General features: G+C 34.5%; 1 protein-coding gene and 2 long non-coding RNA genes across 6 annotated transcripts; all 3 read left to right on the top strand.

The window, feature by feature from the left end:
- Positions 1–2,078: 2,078 nt before the first annotated feature.
- On the top strand, positions 2,079–4,457 carry LOC131627637 (uncharacterized). 4 transcript variants are annotated; one of them, XR_009291542.1, is made up of 7 exons: positions 2,079–2,372; positions 2,479–2,570; positions 2,679–2,753; positions 2,842–2,906; positions 3,058–3,137; positions 3,301–3,546; positions 3,658–4,457. It is a non-coding gene; the product is annotated as an uncharacterized LOC131627637 (long non-coding RNA). The 4 variants fall into 4 exon arrangements; XR_009291541.1 differs by having other exon boundaries at positions 3,301–3,578; positions 3,658–4,455; XR_009291540.1 differs by having other exon boundaries at positions 2,499–2,570; positions 3,301–4,451.
- A 123-nt stretch (positions 4,458–4,580) lies between these two features.
- Positions 4,581–5,393, top strand: LOC131627701 (uncharacterized). Its single transcript, XR_009291551.1, has 3 exons — positions 4,581–4,624; positions 4,996–5,073; positions 5,289–5,393. It is a non-coding gene; the product is annotated as an uncharacterized LOC131627701 (long non-coding RNA).
- Positions 5,394–10,522: 5,129 nt separating this feature from the next.
- On the top strand, positions 10,523–17,659 carry LOC131627683 (microtubule-associated protein 70-2-like). Its single transcript, XM_058898522.1, has 11 exons — positions 10,523–11,019; positions 11,129–11,214; positions 14,731–14,796; positions 14,883–15,053; positions 15,173–15,343; positions 15,444–15,599; positions 15,714–15,860; positions 15,974–16,045; positions 16,127–16,654; positions 16,743–16,936; positions 17,012–17,659. Exons 1-11 carry the CDS (start codon positions 10,815–10,817, stop codon positions 17,049–17,051), a joined length of 1,836 nt encoding a protein of 611 aa, XP_058754505.1. The 5' UTR covers positions 10,523–10,814; the 3' UTR covers positions 17,052–17,659.
- Positions 17,660–18,118: the final 459 nt, after the last annotated feature.

The following is an 18,118-nucleotide window of genomic DNA, read 5'->3' as shown; positions in this document are numbered from 1 at the left end:
CAAATATGTAACACCCTAAACCCCAAGGAACTTATTTAAATAAAATCATGCAAAAATAATTTATAAATCAACAATAGGGAGTCATATCTCTCTCTCTCTCTCTCTCTCTCTCATAAAACGTCTTTCTAAAAAGTTATGATAAAGCAGCTGAACTAAAAAAATATAAGTTTGCTTGATTATCTCATAATTAAAACAACTAATTTCTAAACATATAAAAATTAGTCCAACAACTTTAAAGAAAACACAAAACAAAGTATAAACTCGACCAAATGTCACACTATCAGAGCGACACACAAAAACTCTTTTCTCAACACGCTTAGATACTTTGAGTGAATTGAGTAAGGTACAATATTGAACACACAAAATCTAATTGCTAAGAACCCCTATTTATACTCATTCGACTATAACGATCTTCTCTCCAAAAGATGACACGTTCTCGTCTACAAGCGCTTCGTCTTTCACAAGTCTCCACGCGTCCTTCTTGAGGAACATATAAGGCCAAAATATAGTTATTGGCCAATTTCGAATTTCTCTGTGTCAAAATCTAAGTCTGAATTACTTCAAAACTTTCTAAGTCCCATTGCAACATATCCTCGCCAGTATGACTAACTAGTCGCCAAATATCTATCGAAACCATCTAACTTCTTCCTCAAAGTCAACTTCTTTCACAAAATATTTTCTTTATTTCTCTTGACATCTTATTCTTTATTGAGCGTTGAAATTGCAACTAACAGTAACGTTTCTTCGAGCTATCAACCTGGCTTCCGATCTTCAACTACCTAAGAAACAGCTTGGCTGCTACTACTTTTTAGCATTGCCTGACACATCTGACTTGAATACCCGACTCAGAGAATTATGGTATGTACACACATGTTACAACAACAACACCATAAAATCATTGTTACACTTGTTGTAACTTATTACAAAACTCATGGAAACTGAGCAACAACACCACCTAATTTGATTATACATTTTTCTATTTCATTACACTTGTTGCAACTGATCTAATTAATAACACAACAGTAATGACAAATATAAACTTCAACTGCATATTCAAAAGCTTGATTTGCATTTCCAATTCATCCTCTTTGGGCTTGCCTTCATTCACTTTAATCTTCTCTAGACCTAATGTTTGGTTCAATGAAGAAATCAATTCTTTCGCCCTTGGTTCATCTATTCATCATGCCAAACAAAGTGACTGCACCTTTTGTGTCCATGAATCTACAAAGAATAAACAACAAATACACGGGATGACCATTTCTGAAACACAGAGCTTTAAGTTTGAATGGAAAAGTCATGGAACATTAATACCTTATGCATCTCACATCTGTAAAAATGACGACCTGAATTTGCATATGTCCATAATATCATCAATGGAGCATTAAGTCCACATCTACACTCGTATCGGATCGTTGAAGATCTCATGCGATGAGTAGCATTCACTAACTGAGATATTATAGTTTGTGTTAACAAAACTATGCTTGGAAACGAAGGAGAATCTTGAAGAATTTTGAAGGAGAAGATGAATTATGGGATTAGGGTTTTCAACAAAATGAAAAAGAACTTGCAAAGCGAAGACAAAGCTATACGAAGGAAAAAATGAGGAATTGATTTAGTTTTTTTTATTTCATAAATAACTAATTTAATTTTGAATTTTTTTTATCAACTCATTAAATGACGTGGCACCAACTTCTCTGAGCCACATCATAATTTTCAAGAGCCATATGCATAAAAATGAAGAGTGACAAATGAGGACTAAAATATTGATTTTTTTTTTTAAAAATTACAAAAAATAAATAAATAAATATAGATAGAAACTAAAACTACATCTATAATATAAGAAGGGAAATGGTTCTGGAAAACACCCAAATACCCTTCCTTCTAATTTTGCCACCTCTTCAAAATGGGGGCAATTTTGGTCATAAATTTACTTTTTTCAACTAATGATGTCATATAATTGACTTCCAATTGTATAGTTGTTGTTTTGTGCCTTTGCTCTTTAGGAATGAATGAATTGATGATGTCATATGGGGGAACTTGGTTACTGAAAAGTATATCTTTTTGAATTGGCAAATAGCTGTATCTCATTATCTTAAATTCAAAATTTCAATTTCTTCTCTCTCTCTCAGTCCTTTCTCTCATTCTCTCTCTCTCTTCCTTTCTCACTTTCTCTCTCACGTTTCTTCTCTTCCCTTTCCTTTTTCTTTCTTTCTTCTTTACAAACCGATGGTACTCTATGATACTCTTGGAGCAATTCTGGTATGTCCACGGGAACTTACGGAGCTTCGAAACTACTTGTAGTTATTATATGTCACTCTTCATGTTAGGGTTTGTGGTGAATTTTGTGCAGGGAGGATTTGGAGTATATAAAGGTATGTTCTGAGTATCGGTTATGAAATTTCTTCGATTTGTGTCGGTTATGAAATTTCTTCGATTTGTATCTGTTTCTGAATTGTTTGGTTTTGTGTTTAAAATTAGGGTTTTGGTTTTGTGGCTAGGGTTCAATAACGGGAAAATTACGGTTTTAATTTTATAGATTTATCATCGGTGTTCGGTCGAAGAGGTTGCCGGTGAGTATTCTGAAACAACTTTGATTTCAACCTTTATTTTCGATTTGCCAACGAGGTGACATTTTTTTTGTTTGCTTACAATGTTTTGTTAATTATTTTTTGATGAAGGTTTGAACATTGTTGCTGTTTTATTGTTATAGTGTCCACAAAATCAATGTTTTGTTGTTGTTGGTCGTAAACAAGGTTGGTCCTTCGGTTTGTTGATTCAAACAAATCATATATTGATTGCATTAATTGTTGTTGAGGTACAACTTTGAAACTGTCTTTGCAGCATCTTTGAAATTGCCTTTAATGGTGGGAACATATTCGGTGTCGGCTTTGCTTCGTCAAGTGCAGGTTGGGAATTTTGGTAAGCTTGCTATCTTGATATGAAACATGACTAACTTTCCAATAACAGTTCCAAGTTCCAAAAGAATTTTGTTTATATATGATCCTTCTTTTCTTCTTCTAAATTTTTGTGTTGGGTTGCATTTTCTGTATGGATTAGGTTTGATGCTTATAGGACTGCCATTGTGAAGACTGAAAAACAATGTATGTGGAAAGCTGTCGGAGAACTCCATGTCTCAGGTTAACGATTAATTAAGTTGGTATGAGTAATTAAACACCTTTTTATGATAATATTACAGGGAATAAAACATTTTGTAATGGCTAAGTGATATATAATATAAATGGTTATGCTATGTGACTTGAACTGATATGTACTGATTGAGCACTGATTGATTTTATGCAGGTTTTGGCAAGTCTCAAACAGCTCATTGGAATTGAATTGATAAGCACTGATTGAGCACTGATATCTCTTTAAATGATTCTCAAGTCTAAATGATTCTGAAGTTTCTGCATACAGAAGACAGATTTTAAATGGCTTGAAGTATATTCATGAAAATGATGTAGTCCATAGGTAACAGATTTGCCAATATTAAAGTGGAGACGAAATCGAAGTGTCGCCGAAAAATTGCTCCTCACCAATCTCAACAGAGTATCGTCCGAGGAGACTTTAAAAAAACATGTGTATAGTTTTGTTGCACAAACTTGATCATTAAGCTTAGCACTAGAACCATAATGTCATAATTTGATTTATTTGTAACAGGTGAGCTTAGGCGGTCAAGAAATAATTGAAGGTCATTTGTTGGCCGCACTGACAGTACTCATCGCAACTGATATGGAAACTGTACAACAATTGGTGTTTCCGGTGTTGGTATTGTAATGGCAGCATATGGAGCTTTTGGTGGAATAGTAAGTATTGCTATTGAATGCAAAACAGTAGTCCCTTGAGTGGTGTTTCAAAAGTGACTTGATTACGTCATGCTTGCGAGCATTTCTTTCTTATTTTCTTCTTATATCTGTTTTTCTTTGGCCATTATTCTTTAAATATACCGTAACTGTTTTCTAGCCGCTGGTCGTCTCACTTCTGGTCTCACATCCATTACATCAATAGTTTCTTTTAGAGCTTTTGTTCAAACTCTTGCACTAATATTACTTCGGTTAAATTTCAAGTTTGCAATATTCCTTATGTTTGGCTGATGTTTATGGATATTATTTTCCCCATGTAATTTCATTTCGCTTATAATTTTGTTGGCACTCCTGATGCACAACATATCTACGAACATATTACTATTCTATATACCAGGTTCTGATTAATCCATCTGGGAAAGACAAGAATATGGGAGAGGATTTCATACTTGAAACTCTAACTTTTTGTTTCTGTAAAAAAATTAAGTCTTTAATATAAAAAACACTTAATGCTCTTTGTTGACAACTATGGAATTTCTTGAATCTGGAGGAGAAAGGCATGGCAACAAGGGCTACTATATTCAGCCTACCCAGTGATTTTTCATTAATCAGTTGATTTTTCATTATTACTTTTCTACACATTTGCTAAAGTAACAATATTTTTATAATTTGGCTTTGATGCAGTGAGATGCGTATTTGAAAAGTTGCTCTGTGTCAGGATATTAACTACATTGAATGGCTCGATCCTTCTTGAATAAGGTTTGCGAATGGAAGAAGGTTCCATCACCAATGATCCTTCATATGACAGGACAACACTTTATATGGTATGTGTTTCTCTAAAACTATGGTTTAATCATCTAAAAAACTCTTCATATTTCTCTTTTTGGCTTCTCTGCAATTTATGTACTTCAATTGGTTTAAGGAATTTTGACCTCTTATTATAGGAATTAAATACTGCTTTTAGCGAATATAAACATACCGATATGATAAGCATGTGATAACAATGATTGAGTTTTTTCCGAAGTTCTTTTAATAGTCATTGATATGACGGTGGCCTGATTGGTGTTATGCATGACTGGTACTTTGTTAATCTTATTTAAGATTATATTAAAAACAGACTAAATAATTTGTACCAATATTTTGTTAACTTCTCAGCAATGAAGTAATATTTCTCTATTGATGATTTCTAATTCAGGTGTGAACCATTTGACACTTATCCAAGAACCTATGATTTTCTGCATGCTTCATACCTTCTTTCCGTTGAGAAGAAAAGGTAGTCTTTATGTTGATAGAAGTAAAAACTGAATGTTCTATTAAAAGCATGTCAGATTCCTTAAATGTGAATTTTCAAAATAAAAGTTTTATATTCTCAGCATGATTCAGGTTATAATTCATTTCTCTCAAGCAAAGTGAAATGGTTTGGACTTAATGTCGTTAAATAAGCATATTGCAATAAATTAATGTCGTTAAATAAACATTATCTTTCAGCAGGTGAAGTGGGTCTCCGCAGCTTCTGCTTCTCATTGGAATTGGACCAAGGCCTTATCTTTCTTCGTGGGGAATTCCTGTTGCTCATCATTTACGTTATGTAGGTCATTTTCTGTATGATAATCCACGAAACGGAATCACGTTTCTGCCGTCGGTTCCACTTGAGCATACTCTCATTGAGGTTGTAGGCATAACTGATTCAGGTGCTTACATTGAAGCTGCTTCTAATGTGGTTCCGTTTTCGACGCCGCAACAAATGGTTTTCATCCGTTCGGCTACTTCTCCGCTTTACTTGACTATCGCGATGCTAATATCGAAGATTTCAGGACCGGTTTCTGCTGGGTTTCTTCGGCTGTAAGCAAGTTTGATGAACTTCACCACCTATCTGCAAATCTCCTTTTTCATATTAAAGTTATTTATTTATTTGATAATTTATCAACTTATATTGTGTATTTGAATTTGTGAATTTGTGAATATGAAGGTTGGAGAAGGAATCAGTTTATCGATAGTCCACTAGGCGACAATGAAGGGTGAGATTGAGAAAATTTGAAATATTGCGGCCGTACGCTCGATTGGGTTGCTATTTACTATAATTATTGTATAAACTGTTGCACCACTATAGAACTTAACCATGGCTGAGTCATTTTTCTCAACGCCTTTTAGGTAAAGTTTCAAAGACTCCTGTTTTGAATTTTCTTTGGTGGCAATACTTTGTTCTGGTGGGAATTTCCTGTATAATAATTGCTTCTCTTCATTTTAGAGGTCATGACTCGTGACTTTGAGTAAGCATTGAGAACTTGGCATTGAGAAGCTTTGCCTATCTATTGTTCTAACTTAATTGTGTTCAAGGTCGTTAGTTATATCCAATGTGAAACTAAATTCTTAAGTAATCCTTTCAGCCAGATACAGGTAAGATAACAAAAATAGATGCAGAAGGGATTGTGACTTGCTTGCAAGATGCAATATGTTCTCTCGATGAAAAACAGGTAAAGCACATAATTAAAACAGGTTGTGACTTAGTAAGCAACTATTTTAGTTTTTTTCTTCTTTGTACTGGTCTTGGTAGGGCTGCATTAACAGCATCTATGATCAGTGACACATCATCAAAAACAGTTCAGTTTTTGGTTGATAGTACAAAAGCAGGATTGTTGAATAGCTATGGACCTCTATCTTTTCTAAAGGTTAGTTTATAGTTTATATTTTACTAGGCCTTGACATTGTTGATTTCAATTTTGGTTAGTTATATTTATGTATTGTGTAACAGGTGAATGCTGCTGGACATATGGTCCCTATGGATCAACCAAAAAAGCTGCACTTCAGATGTTGGTAAGCTGGATAGAAGGGAACCTGAACGAGACAAGCTCTTAACTTCTATGTAAATTGATACAAACATGTCAAGATTAAAATCAAAACATCCTTAGTGATCCCAACTTTTTTGTGTACATGACTTTATGTATTAAAATGAACAACTGTCTTGCCTCTGTTTTTGTTTAACTATACTGATAGGATGTTTCATGGAGTTTTCGAGGCGGCTGGTAACGGAAGAATGAACTAAATCAATATCAGATTTGTTAAAATAACCATCAAGAGGCATATGTCAAACGAAGAGGTATGTTTCTGTCTGCATTCACATGTCAAACTGAAAAGTCTTACTAAATATTGAGGATTGGAGGAATTTTGTTGGCTAAGACTAAGATGTTTGATACTCTAGGGCTATTGCATCCGTATTTATTGTCAATGAGATTGAACCGGGAAGAAAAAATGTTGGTTGAGATAGGGAAGGAACTTCAACCTCGGTCCTATAGAATTATGGCGAGTTATTTTTTGCTACTGTCATTCTCCTGCAGAGATTCTAGATTTATGTGTTTTTTGCATGTCCATCGGTTAATAAATAACATAACGAGAATAGTTCTGATTAAGTTTTTTCTTTTTCATTTACTTTTTAACAATTCGACCAATTACGATTTTCAGAGATTATGAACCATGGATACATGTATTGAATTGAAATGAGATGATATTTTTAAGCTTTTATGTGTATTAGTATGTAAATGTAAATCAATGTTGTCAAATATCGGCTACTGCCATTGTTCTGTGATGCACCATTTAGTACAAAGATTGTCAAATAGCGGCGCTGTAACATTGTAGTGTAGTAGAATTTGAATATACTAATATTTTTCCGTGTTTGACAACTCCAATATATATTTAAACAAGAAGAAGCTATTTGAATGATATATGCTGTTTTAATTTGCAGGCAGATTAAACTATACATGTTGGTGAGTTGGCAAGACTTGACCTCATTGAAGCCATTGTTGCAACACTGTATGATACCTGCTTGAAACACAACTGAACATGATTACAAAAATGTAACTCAAGTGGAGCAATCGGTGCAAGGCTTTCTACTGACGCAGCTTCGATTCGAGCTTTGGTTGGCGATTCACTTGGCTTAGTGGTTGAAAATATTGCTACAGCTATAGCTGGCTTGGTAATTGCTTTTGTAGATAGCTGGCAGCTTGCTCTTATAATCCATGCTATGGTGCCTCTCCTAGCTCTAAATGGATTTTTGCAATTGAAGTTCTTAAATGGGTTCAGCACTGATGCAAAGGTTTGTTATAATACTAGCATGATCGCTAGAAGCATTTTTGACTTAGCCTTATGTTGTGAAATTGTGAATACTGATATTGTTTTCATTGAACCAAAATTGTATGAGGAAGCAAGTCAAGTGGTGAATGATGCAGTAGGGAGTATACGAACAGTTGCTTCTTTCTGTTCTGAAGAGAAAGTGATGGAATTATATTAGCAAAACCATTTGGGAGCAATTGAGTTGCTTACAGAGAGTTTTACTTCTTCTAAGAAAAAGAACAAGCCTTTGCCGAGAAAAATCAGCTGTAAAAGGCAAGACGGCCATGAGGAGAGCTGAAAAAGAGAGACTGAAGGAAGGTGAAGCAGCTGATGACAGGTCTGAAAAAGCTGTGAGGGCAACTAATATTGTATTATACTGTTTAAAACTAATTTGATGGTGTTTTCTTTTAGTAGTTCATTATTTTTTCAACAAACAAACTTGCCAAATGGTTTGTCTTTCAATCAATTACTATCAATAAAAGAAAGATAAACAAAAATGAAAACGATAAGGAGCGAAAAGTGGTAAAACAATGAAGATAGAAAACTCCTTTTTGATGATGTTATCGTTTCCAACTTTACATACATGATGTGATATGCAGTTTAGAGTGGGAATCAGTAGCCAATCAACAAAACACTAACAATAACAGTGTTGTTTGTACTCTAATGGCTTGAGATTCAGAAAGGGGTACATTTTGTAGCTGATGGAAGAACTAGAGCTATTAATAGATTATTTGTATGAAAATGGATTTTGGGATTGGACATTGGTGGATTGCAAAATTTGCAGCATGAGGTGGATTGAAACTGGCGCATACACACATGTTTCAAAATTGTCAGCTGCTCATTTGTTCATCCATTGTTACATTGTGGCCTTTGTCAAGGTTTCAGTTTGGAAGGAGTGCACATTATAGGATCTAACAGGAGTGCAATTGTTGAGATCAACTTCAACCTGTTATGGCAACTGTACAATGTATTTTTTGCATTTTTTTGTGAATTAATTATTGATACAATGGCTATTTTTATTGTACTGAAAAGGAAACTTTGCCACTACATATATACTTGATATTTTATTTATTATATTGATTACAGTGCTTTATGAATAGATACTATGTTTAGTCAATTAGAGTGAGGTGGATTAGAATTTCCTAATTTCCATGGATTTCCAATTATGAGTCGTGGGTCTTTGATGAGGTGTGTAGAGAATTCTGTTAACTCAAATTTACTAACGCATGCTTTTGTTTTCAATGGACACACAAATATCAATGCCAAATAATTGATTTGAATCCGAATGTGAAAGTTGAAATTAGCTTATTTTTTGACCATGTGAAATTATGCATCAAGTATAACTTGTGTTTCTTGCACCCAATGCACTTACAGTAGCTTAACCAATGCTTTTCATGACTGTTTTATATGATAGGTTTCCAAGAAAGAGTGAGGGAAATGATAAGAGAAGCTAAGGCAAGTAGAGAAGATGTAGACCTTATGTGCCAAAGATGACTTGAAATAAATTGGTTCATATATTTTTTATAAACCAATTGACCTGTTTTAACATTATATATACACATTAATAATATTATATCTATTTCTACACATTCCATTTATGTTTTTAACAAACTACTACCTTTTTAAAATATTTTTTTATCACCACTCTGTATAAATAAAAAATAATTTATTAACCCTTTGTTTTTTATGTCATTATCACATTATTTTCATTTCTCTATTATATATACAAAAATTATAACTATTATAAATGGAAAGAATTTTACTATTAATCTAAATATTGGATAACAAATTTATTTATCAATAATTTGTTTCAAATATGTGAAAACATTAAGGGGAGAAATAATACTGTTGTACATAATATATATTATGTATTAAAAATAACTAATCTAACTTTAATATATGACAAAAATTATTATTGTAATAAACAATAACAACTTTACTACTAATTTATCTTCTAAATAAATAATATATTAATCAATTTTTTTTTTACAATTTCATTTTTCTTTTATTTCATTTTTATTATGTATTAAAAACAAATTCGCGCCCCGTACCAATTAGGGGTGGCAAACGGGCATGCCCGCGCCCGTTTAGCCCGCCCCACAAAAGCCCGCAAATAAACGGGGCGGGGCGGGGCGGGCATAGTTGAAGATGCGGGCCTAAAACCTAGCCCCGCCCCGCAAAAAAGTGAGGGCGGGGCGGGCAAAGCCCGCGGGCATTGCACCTTTTAAGCCTAAAAACATAAAAATTTATGAAAATGCACATGCCCGCAAAAGCCCGCGTTGAAAACGGGGCGGGGCGGGGCGGTCACATTAGAGGGTGAGGGCCTAAAACCTTGGCCCGCCCCGCACTAAAGTGCGGGTAAAACGGGCATGCCCAACGGGCCGGGCCCGTTTTGCCACCCCTAGTACCAATGAGTGTTAGCACTTAGCAAGAAGACTTATTAAGTATATGGAACTAGTTACTCGGTGTCACTACTTACCACTACTTACTACTATTATTTTACTTTTTTTAATTAAAATAATTTTTTTGAACCCGCTTAGCTTCTCTCAGCGGTCAGCAGAAACAAAACCTTCAGACTTCACAGTCACTGGCTCACTCACTTTTTCGTTAATTAATTCGTTAAATCTCACTCGTTTAAATCAGAAACTAGACAGCGAAAGAAAGAAAGATAGAAGACAAAGCAAACACGGTAAAGAGAGAGAAGCAAACAAAACGAAGAAGAAACAACCAAAAGCATCTTATTCTCTCACTTTCTCTCTCTAAATCCACCGTTTTCAACCTCAACTTTCTCTCTCTAAAACTCTAGCTCTTGTATGTAATTTCCATTTCGTTCATAATCCAAATCTCGACTCTCTAGCATTTGAATGTGAGAAAAGAGTAACGGAATTCGGCTAGATCGGAGTAACGATGGCGGATGTTTCCGGCGACGGAGGTGAAATGGCGACGCCGGCGCCGCTTTCGGTGTCTGGATCGTTCAAGGAAGGGAAAAGCTCGTTAAGGAGACGCGGCTCCACGAGGCAACCGAGTATGGACGCTGATGAGTTCATGAATCTGTTGCACGGTTCGGATCCAGTGAAGGTGGAGCTTAATCGGTTAGAGAATGAAGTTCGAGGTGCGAAAATGCGGCTCGATCCGAAGAGTTTTAGAGCTAATTCTTTTTTTGTTTATAAATAGTTCAATTCACGGTCATTCACATTGTTCGTGTTTGTATGTGTGTGCAGATAAGGATAGGGAATTATCTGAAGCACAAGCTGAGATCAAAGCCTTGAGGCACTCTGAACGACTCAGAGAAAAGGCCGTTGAAGAGGTCAACTTCAATTCTCCCTTGCCGTTTTTCTTGTAGTTTGATTTGAGATTATTATTATTATTACTATTGTTTATCCATTTTTTATTATGTTAATAAATTAATTATTGATTACTAATTACTAATTTACATGTTGGGAGTATATGATAGTATTTAATTTATTTCCTAATTGGATCATGTTATTAGCATTAACATATTTGAAAGTCTTTGGCATCATGGATAGATAAATAACTTAGTTACGTGCTTATACTTATAGTTTACACATTATGTAAATTCTTATTATGTATAGACTTTTCTACAACAAAAGATAAAACAAAGTATAAGTTTAATAAGCTGGAGAGTTTATAGAAATAAGTTGAAAACAACTTATAGACATATCATAAGGTGTTTCCATTCGTTCTCCCAAACACTCTCTCACAAGTGCTTATGCCCATAAGTAAAACTTAAATAAGTCAATCCAAATAGATCCTTAGTGTATGGTAAGTCGGTGACAATGTTTGAACATTGAAGTTGCGCATCAAAAATGTATTGTATTTTATTGCTATGTGTCTAAGTACAAACGGGAATGCATTGGAAAAGAAGCCCCTTTGGTGTTTGCATTCGTACTACTAGTATTACCTTTCACATTTGTGCTGTGTAGTGTGTAGGAATTTCTCCAGCAATTTCTTTTTTGATTTTTCAAAGAAACCGCTCGCCTCAGTTTAATCTGGTATTCTCATTTAGTCATTGTGATAAACTCTTTCTTGTGTTGCATTGACCATATGCAGAAAATCCATTGCCCAGTTATATTGTTAATTAAAGCCACTATCCAATAATGGAAATGACAAAGCTTTTGATGTTGTAATACATCCCTTGTTGTCCATTGAAGTTTCTGCTTTCATATATAACCTGAATCTGTGTGGTGGTATAAACTGACTGGGCTATAATTTGCACAGAGAATGCTTCAAATAAATAAAATTAGGAAGTCTTAGTTGAAAAGTAGGGCAATTTGACACATTAGAAACTTAGAATAATTTGATACTTTCTATTTGTCTCGATGCCATCCACTTACAAGCACTTGTTCATGCCATATATTGTCCGGTGTGAGACTCTTAACAAATGAGAAATTAGTTTTTTTTTTTATTTCTAATTTAACCCCATGCATGAATAAGTGGGAGGGAATATTAATATAGAGTGCTTATAACATTTTGAGTATTTCAAAAGTGGACAATTTAATCTAGTTATTTAACTTAAACTCTAAACTATTCAATGTCTATAAATTCCTTTGCAAACTGCAACTATCTAAATGAAAGATAAAAACAAATTATGGTATACTCATTAAGGGAATTCTTTTCTCTTTCTTTTATGCTTGTCATTCATTCTTAACTTTTGGCTTGTGTTGACTTCATGATAATATTGATTTTTCATTTGATATATTTTTTGTCTGCTATATAGGAAGTTTGGAGATTCAATAGTTTCATATTGTATTCAAGGTCATTCCGTAATTTTTTATTTTTCATCATAAAATACTTCTATCAATCTATGTCATTTTGATCTGGTAGAGAATACCTACTAGCATTAGAGCACAAGGCAGTGAAACTAAATATTTCCATATTACTATAAATATTCACCAAGGATCAAAATTTGAGCCCTTATTCTTCTACCGTTGTTCTAGATGTGCTAATTAAATATATCTAAATGCCACAGTGCATTTTTTCTTGTTAGTATATAGTCTTAGAGTTGAGAGAAGCAATAAAGGAAAAGCTTGAGGCATGGAAACTAGCTCTGGAAGCACTCGACTTTTGCTTAAATAGAATTAAAACAAGTATATGGACTGCAAGTCTTAAGACCAAAATCCTAGCTCAGAAGTGAATATTGGAAAACATATCTCATCACAAGTCCCTCGGCTTGAGTACCATTTGTTTATTATACAAAATGATGAGGAGATAAAAGGAGATGTGAAGTATGGATTGATAAATGAAGAAATGTCTTGAGGGTGATTTGTGATTGAAAAGTACTCGAGTCTAAAAGAAGATTTTACTATAAAACTTGCAATGTTATATAGATCTGAACATTGGGCAGCAAAGAGCCAACAAGAATGTAAGTTCTGTGTTGTAGAAATGCGAATATTATAATGGATGAGGGGTTACACAAGAAAATTATAATTATGATAGGAAAGATGACATTCTCTTATCTTAAGTTGTTCTAGCTTGTTATCATATCAGGTTGTCCATGGCGGAGAGCCAAAGTCCTGCCATACCGGATGCTTCGCGGCGCCGTTCTAGCGGATTATGGTGGAAAAACTTGCAATATCGGCCGATATTTACCATTGAAGCGAGCCCTAAAACCGCCACGTATATCCGCCATAGCGCCGCAATTGCAGATATTTGATAACACTGTATCAAAGACTAGTGAAGCTCTATTGTGGAGGGTCGACTGAGTGATAGTCCAATTTAGAGAGGGAAACCATGCAAAAATATACGCTAAACCAGTAAGAGAGGAGGTTAATAGTTAAATGGTCTGTCACTGAACTTGATTCATGGCAGGATATTATGGTCTTATGTTTGACCCATGCAGTTGATTCCATCTTGTTGGAAAGGAGTTTAATGGTTGTTGAGTTTAACCCTACTAAATTGCTTGATTCTTCAGAGTTATCAATCGCAGATAGCGGAGCGGCCGACCCCAAAAATGGGATAGCGGGATAACCACTATTTGATTATTTTTTAGACTAATTATATAAATAATCTATAAAACATATATTTAATGTAAAACCAAACAATTAAAAGAGGAAGAAGAGGTCTAGAGTTATTAAATGACTACTACTTTTTCTCAGCTCTTAAGAATAATTCATCCTTATTCTTTCTCCCCCTTGTTTTTACGGAATCCTGTATGTTCGCTCTTAATTCTACATGTGTATTGAGTTATTCATAATATCAATTTTTCTTTTAATGGTTTTGTAGTCTACAATAGATGAAGTTGTTGGTTTAACTATTTTGTTGCTGATGTAATTACTATTTAGTTTTTTTGCAGGATACAACAATTCTATTTTGCTGTGCTGAATTCCTAGATTCCTTTGTTTTGATGTATTTTTATCAGTTCATTTATCCATGTTCTATTGTCCGTTTTTTTTTGTTGCAATAGTTCTTCTTCTATAAGATAGTATTTATATTATCACCGCCGGTTCTGATTTTTGAGTGGGTTTTGCATTCAATCTGATTGTTAAGATGATTTACTTTCCTTTTATTCAGTTTAATCATTCTTCACTTTGTTGTAGATACGGTTATACTTTGACATTGAAGCTTTTAATTGTTCATGTTTGTTATGCTAGTTTTACATTTTCTTCGCATTGTGCTGTTTGCATGCTTTATGGAAACTTGAATCATTCTTCACATTGTTATATATCTGGTTATTACTTGACATCGAAGCTTGTACATGTTCATGTTTGTTATGCTAGTTTTACATTTTCTTCATATTACTTTGTTGCATGCTTTATGGCAATTTGAAATCTAACTCACCTTTCTTCTTTTTGCTTTATTTCAGCTGACAGATGAACTGTCAAAGGTTGACGGAAAGCTTAAATTAACGGAATCTCTTCTAGAAAGCAAAGTATTACTTAGAGCCTATATCCACTTTAGTAGTGATTTGGTTTCCTTGGTGTAGTTATAGACCAACTAAATTGAATATTTTGGCAGAATCTTGAAATAAAGAAAATCAATGATGAAAAGAAAGCATCAATGGCAGCTCAGTTTGCTGCTGAAGCTACTCTTCGAAGGGTACATGCTGCTCAAAAGGACGACGACATGCCCCCAATAGAAGCAATTCTTGCTCCTTTGGAGGCTGAACTAAAGCTCGCCCGGCAAGAGGTATTCCCCTGTTCTTGGAGGTCATGTTGTAATCCTTCAGAGAAAGAATTGATGGAGGGACTGAATCTGTCTTTTTTAAATGATTTTAGGTTTAATTTTCTTCTATGTATTCCTTGCAGATTGCAAAATTACAAGATGATAACAAAGCATTAGACCGGCTTACCAAATCCAAAGAAGCGGCACTACTTGAAGCTGAAAAAACTGTTCAGGTTGCCTTGCTTAAGGCCTCCATGGTGGATGATCTCCAAAACAAAAATCAAGAGCTGATGAAACAGATTGAGATTTGTCAGGTATCTCAATCCTGTAGGATTTTTTTTTCTTTCCCAGCTTAAGAGCACCTTAAATATGTAACTTTCTTTTAACTTTTTGTTTCATCACCACTTCTCTCAGGAAGAAAATAAAATACTGGACAGAATGCATAGACTAAAGGTGGCAGAGGTTGAAAAGCTCACCCAAACTGTAAGGGAGTTAGAAGAGGCTGTCCTTGCTGGCGGTGCAGCTGCAAATGCAGTTAGAGATTATCAGAGGAAAGTTCAAGAATTGAATGTAATGTTTAACGTCTTCAGTTATTTAAATCTCCCAGCTGTTTTATTTATTATATCTCCTCACATCTAGTTAATATTATATTTATTTTAACATTGTCTTTTGACATTTCTTTAGGAAGAAATAAAAACTCTTGAACGGGAGTTGGCCCGTGCCAAGGTATCAGCAAACAGAGTAGCTGCGGTGGTTGCAAATGAATGGAAAGATTCTAATGATAAAGTGATGCCTGTCAAACAATGGCTTGAAGAACGTCGATTCTTGCAGGTAATGTTGCTTTGTTTTACTCTGCTTTTTAACTTGTCGTGGTTGAGCTTTTATTAAACTCTCCTTTCTTCCTCTGTTTTCTTATTTTACATAGTTTTTCTGCATTCGTATAGGGGGAAATGCAGCAACTTCGTGACAAATTTGCTATAGTTGAGCGCAGAGCAAAATCTGAAGCACAGTTGAAAGTAATATTCCGGTTCATATATATTAATGTTACAATAGAATATTAGTTCTTAAATTATTCAAGGTATACTTAAAATTTTCAGGAAAAATATCAATTACGGCTTAAAGTTCTAGAGGAGAGTTTGAGGGGGACTTCTAATGGAAGTAATCGCAGCACCCCAGAAGGAAGAAGTGTGAGCAATTCTCGTCGGCAATCTCTAGGTGGAGCTGATGCTTTCTCAAAACCAACCTCTAATGGGTTTTTGCCTAAGAGGTTACCATCCTTTCAATTAAGGCCATCTTTATCGTCTAGCGCAGTATTGAAGAATGCCAAAGGAACATCTAAATCTTTTGATGGAGGTTCAAGGTCACTGGAGAGGAGTAAAATGCAGCTGAACGGAGCATCTCAAAGTCATTCTTTTAACGAATCTCTTGAAGAAACCAGAGAGAGAGAACCAGATGTTAATTGGAAAGAAGATTCAGATGATAAGGCAAATGAATTCTCAACAGTGGATACAGAGGATAGTGTTTCAGGTGTTTTACATGAACTCCTGCAGAAAGAGGTCATGGCCTTGAGGAAAGCTGTTAATGAGAAAGATCAAAGCCTAAAAGATAAAGACGATGCTATTGAGGTTAGCATTCTGTTTATTAATATTTTTGGATATTAATCCTTGACAAATTAATCTTAGCTAATTATTTCCAATGGCCATGATTTGTCAGATGCTAGCAAAGAAGGTAGATACTTTAACCAAAGCAATGGAAGTTGAGGCAAAGAAGATGAGAAGGGAAGTAGCTAACATGGAAAAGGAGGTAGCTGCTATGCGTGTGGAGAAAGAACAAGAGAGCAGAGCAAAGCGGTTCAGCAATATAAAGGGCCCTGCAAACAGTGCTCAGACTCAGCTAATTTCTGGAAGGTGATTAGGGCCTCCTTACCTTTCTACTTTTCTGATTTCCCGCGGGATGACTAATGAAACCTTTCATTTGCACAGAAGTGTTACACGTGGAGGGTTAACACGCAGCACACAATAACATCAAGTTTATTACAGTGGCACTTGGTAGTATTGAGCAAACTTTCATAGGCATCATTCTTCTGCGCTACTGTGTTTTATTCTTCTGCTTCTTGTGTCCAATTGATTATAAGATTGTAACTGGCATTACCGACAACCAGTTTCTGATGTTGGCCATGGATAGAGGATAAGAAAATGAATTCAGGAAACCGTGTGCATCTGACATAAGCTGTTGCTGCGTCCTCTGCATAGAGAGATCGATAAAGAAGGAAGGCAATAGAAGACAATTAACTTGGTTAACATTTCAGTTTTTCTTGAGTGGTTGTGTGTTTGTATAGGTAACTTTCTCTCTTCTTCACTCCTTTTTGCAGTTTATATTTGCAATTCGCAGATCGGGTGATTGTGTTGGTTCAAGTTTCATAATATCTTTGTAATATTCAGATCTAAGCATATTTGGTCGTGTTATAAGTTCTTCGTTTCGAGCTGATTATTATAAATTTATTTGAGTGAACCATGAACCTGCTTATGTTTAACCTATAAATTATCACCAAATTTAAAGAAAATTTAGTCCCCCTCTCTCCCTTGCAATTCAGCAGTAATTCAGATTTTTGGATGGGTTTATGTTTCTACGTTGAGTTTTCCACTCTTACTTTCCAATAGAATCTAACAGTGATTTTGTGAAGCTAGAAATTAGAGCTTTAATGTCTAATCACATGTTGATAGCATGATTTATGGTATGTTTAGAACTACTTTTGTGTTGGATTTCTTGTGTTCCAAAGCATTTTCAATGTGAAAACAAAATGTGTACATAAGTTAGGGATGGTTCAGATGTAGCTTTGATACCATGAGGAATATGTATTATATTTTCGTGAGGTGATCAACGAAATCTTCCAAAATAAATGTTGCATTTGAAAAAAATAATTTGTTCTAAAATAATTGTCACTTTATATTACCAATATAATTTTATATTTAATTTTTCAATTGTATCCTTTAATAAATATTTTTAATTTATTGTTTTTTCACTTAATATTAAAATTATTTATAATACACAAATAGTTAATTAGAATAATTTGGTAAAATCACAATTAT

The sequence above is a fragment of the Vicia villosa genome, unplaced genomic scaffold, assembly GCF_029867415.1.
Source record: "Vicia villosa cultivar HV-30 ecotype Madison, WI unplaced genomic scaffold, Vvil1.0 ctg.000393F_1_1, whole genome shotgun sequence".
Lineage (NCBI taxonomy): Eukaryota > Viridiplantae > Streptophyta > Magnoliopsida > Fabales > Fabaceae > Vicia > Vicia villosa.
The sequence above is the reverse complement of the archived record's forward strand: the minus strand, read 5'-3'. Positions and strand labels throughout refer to the sequence as shown.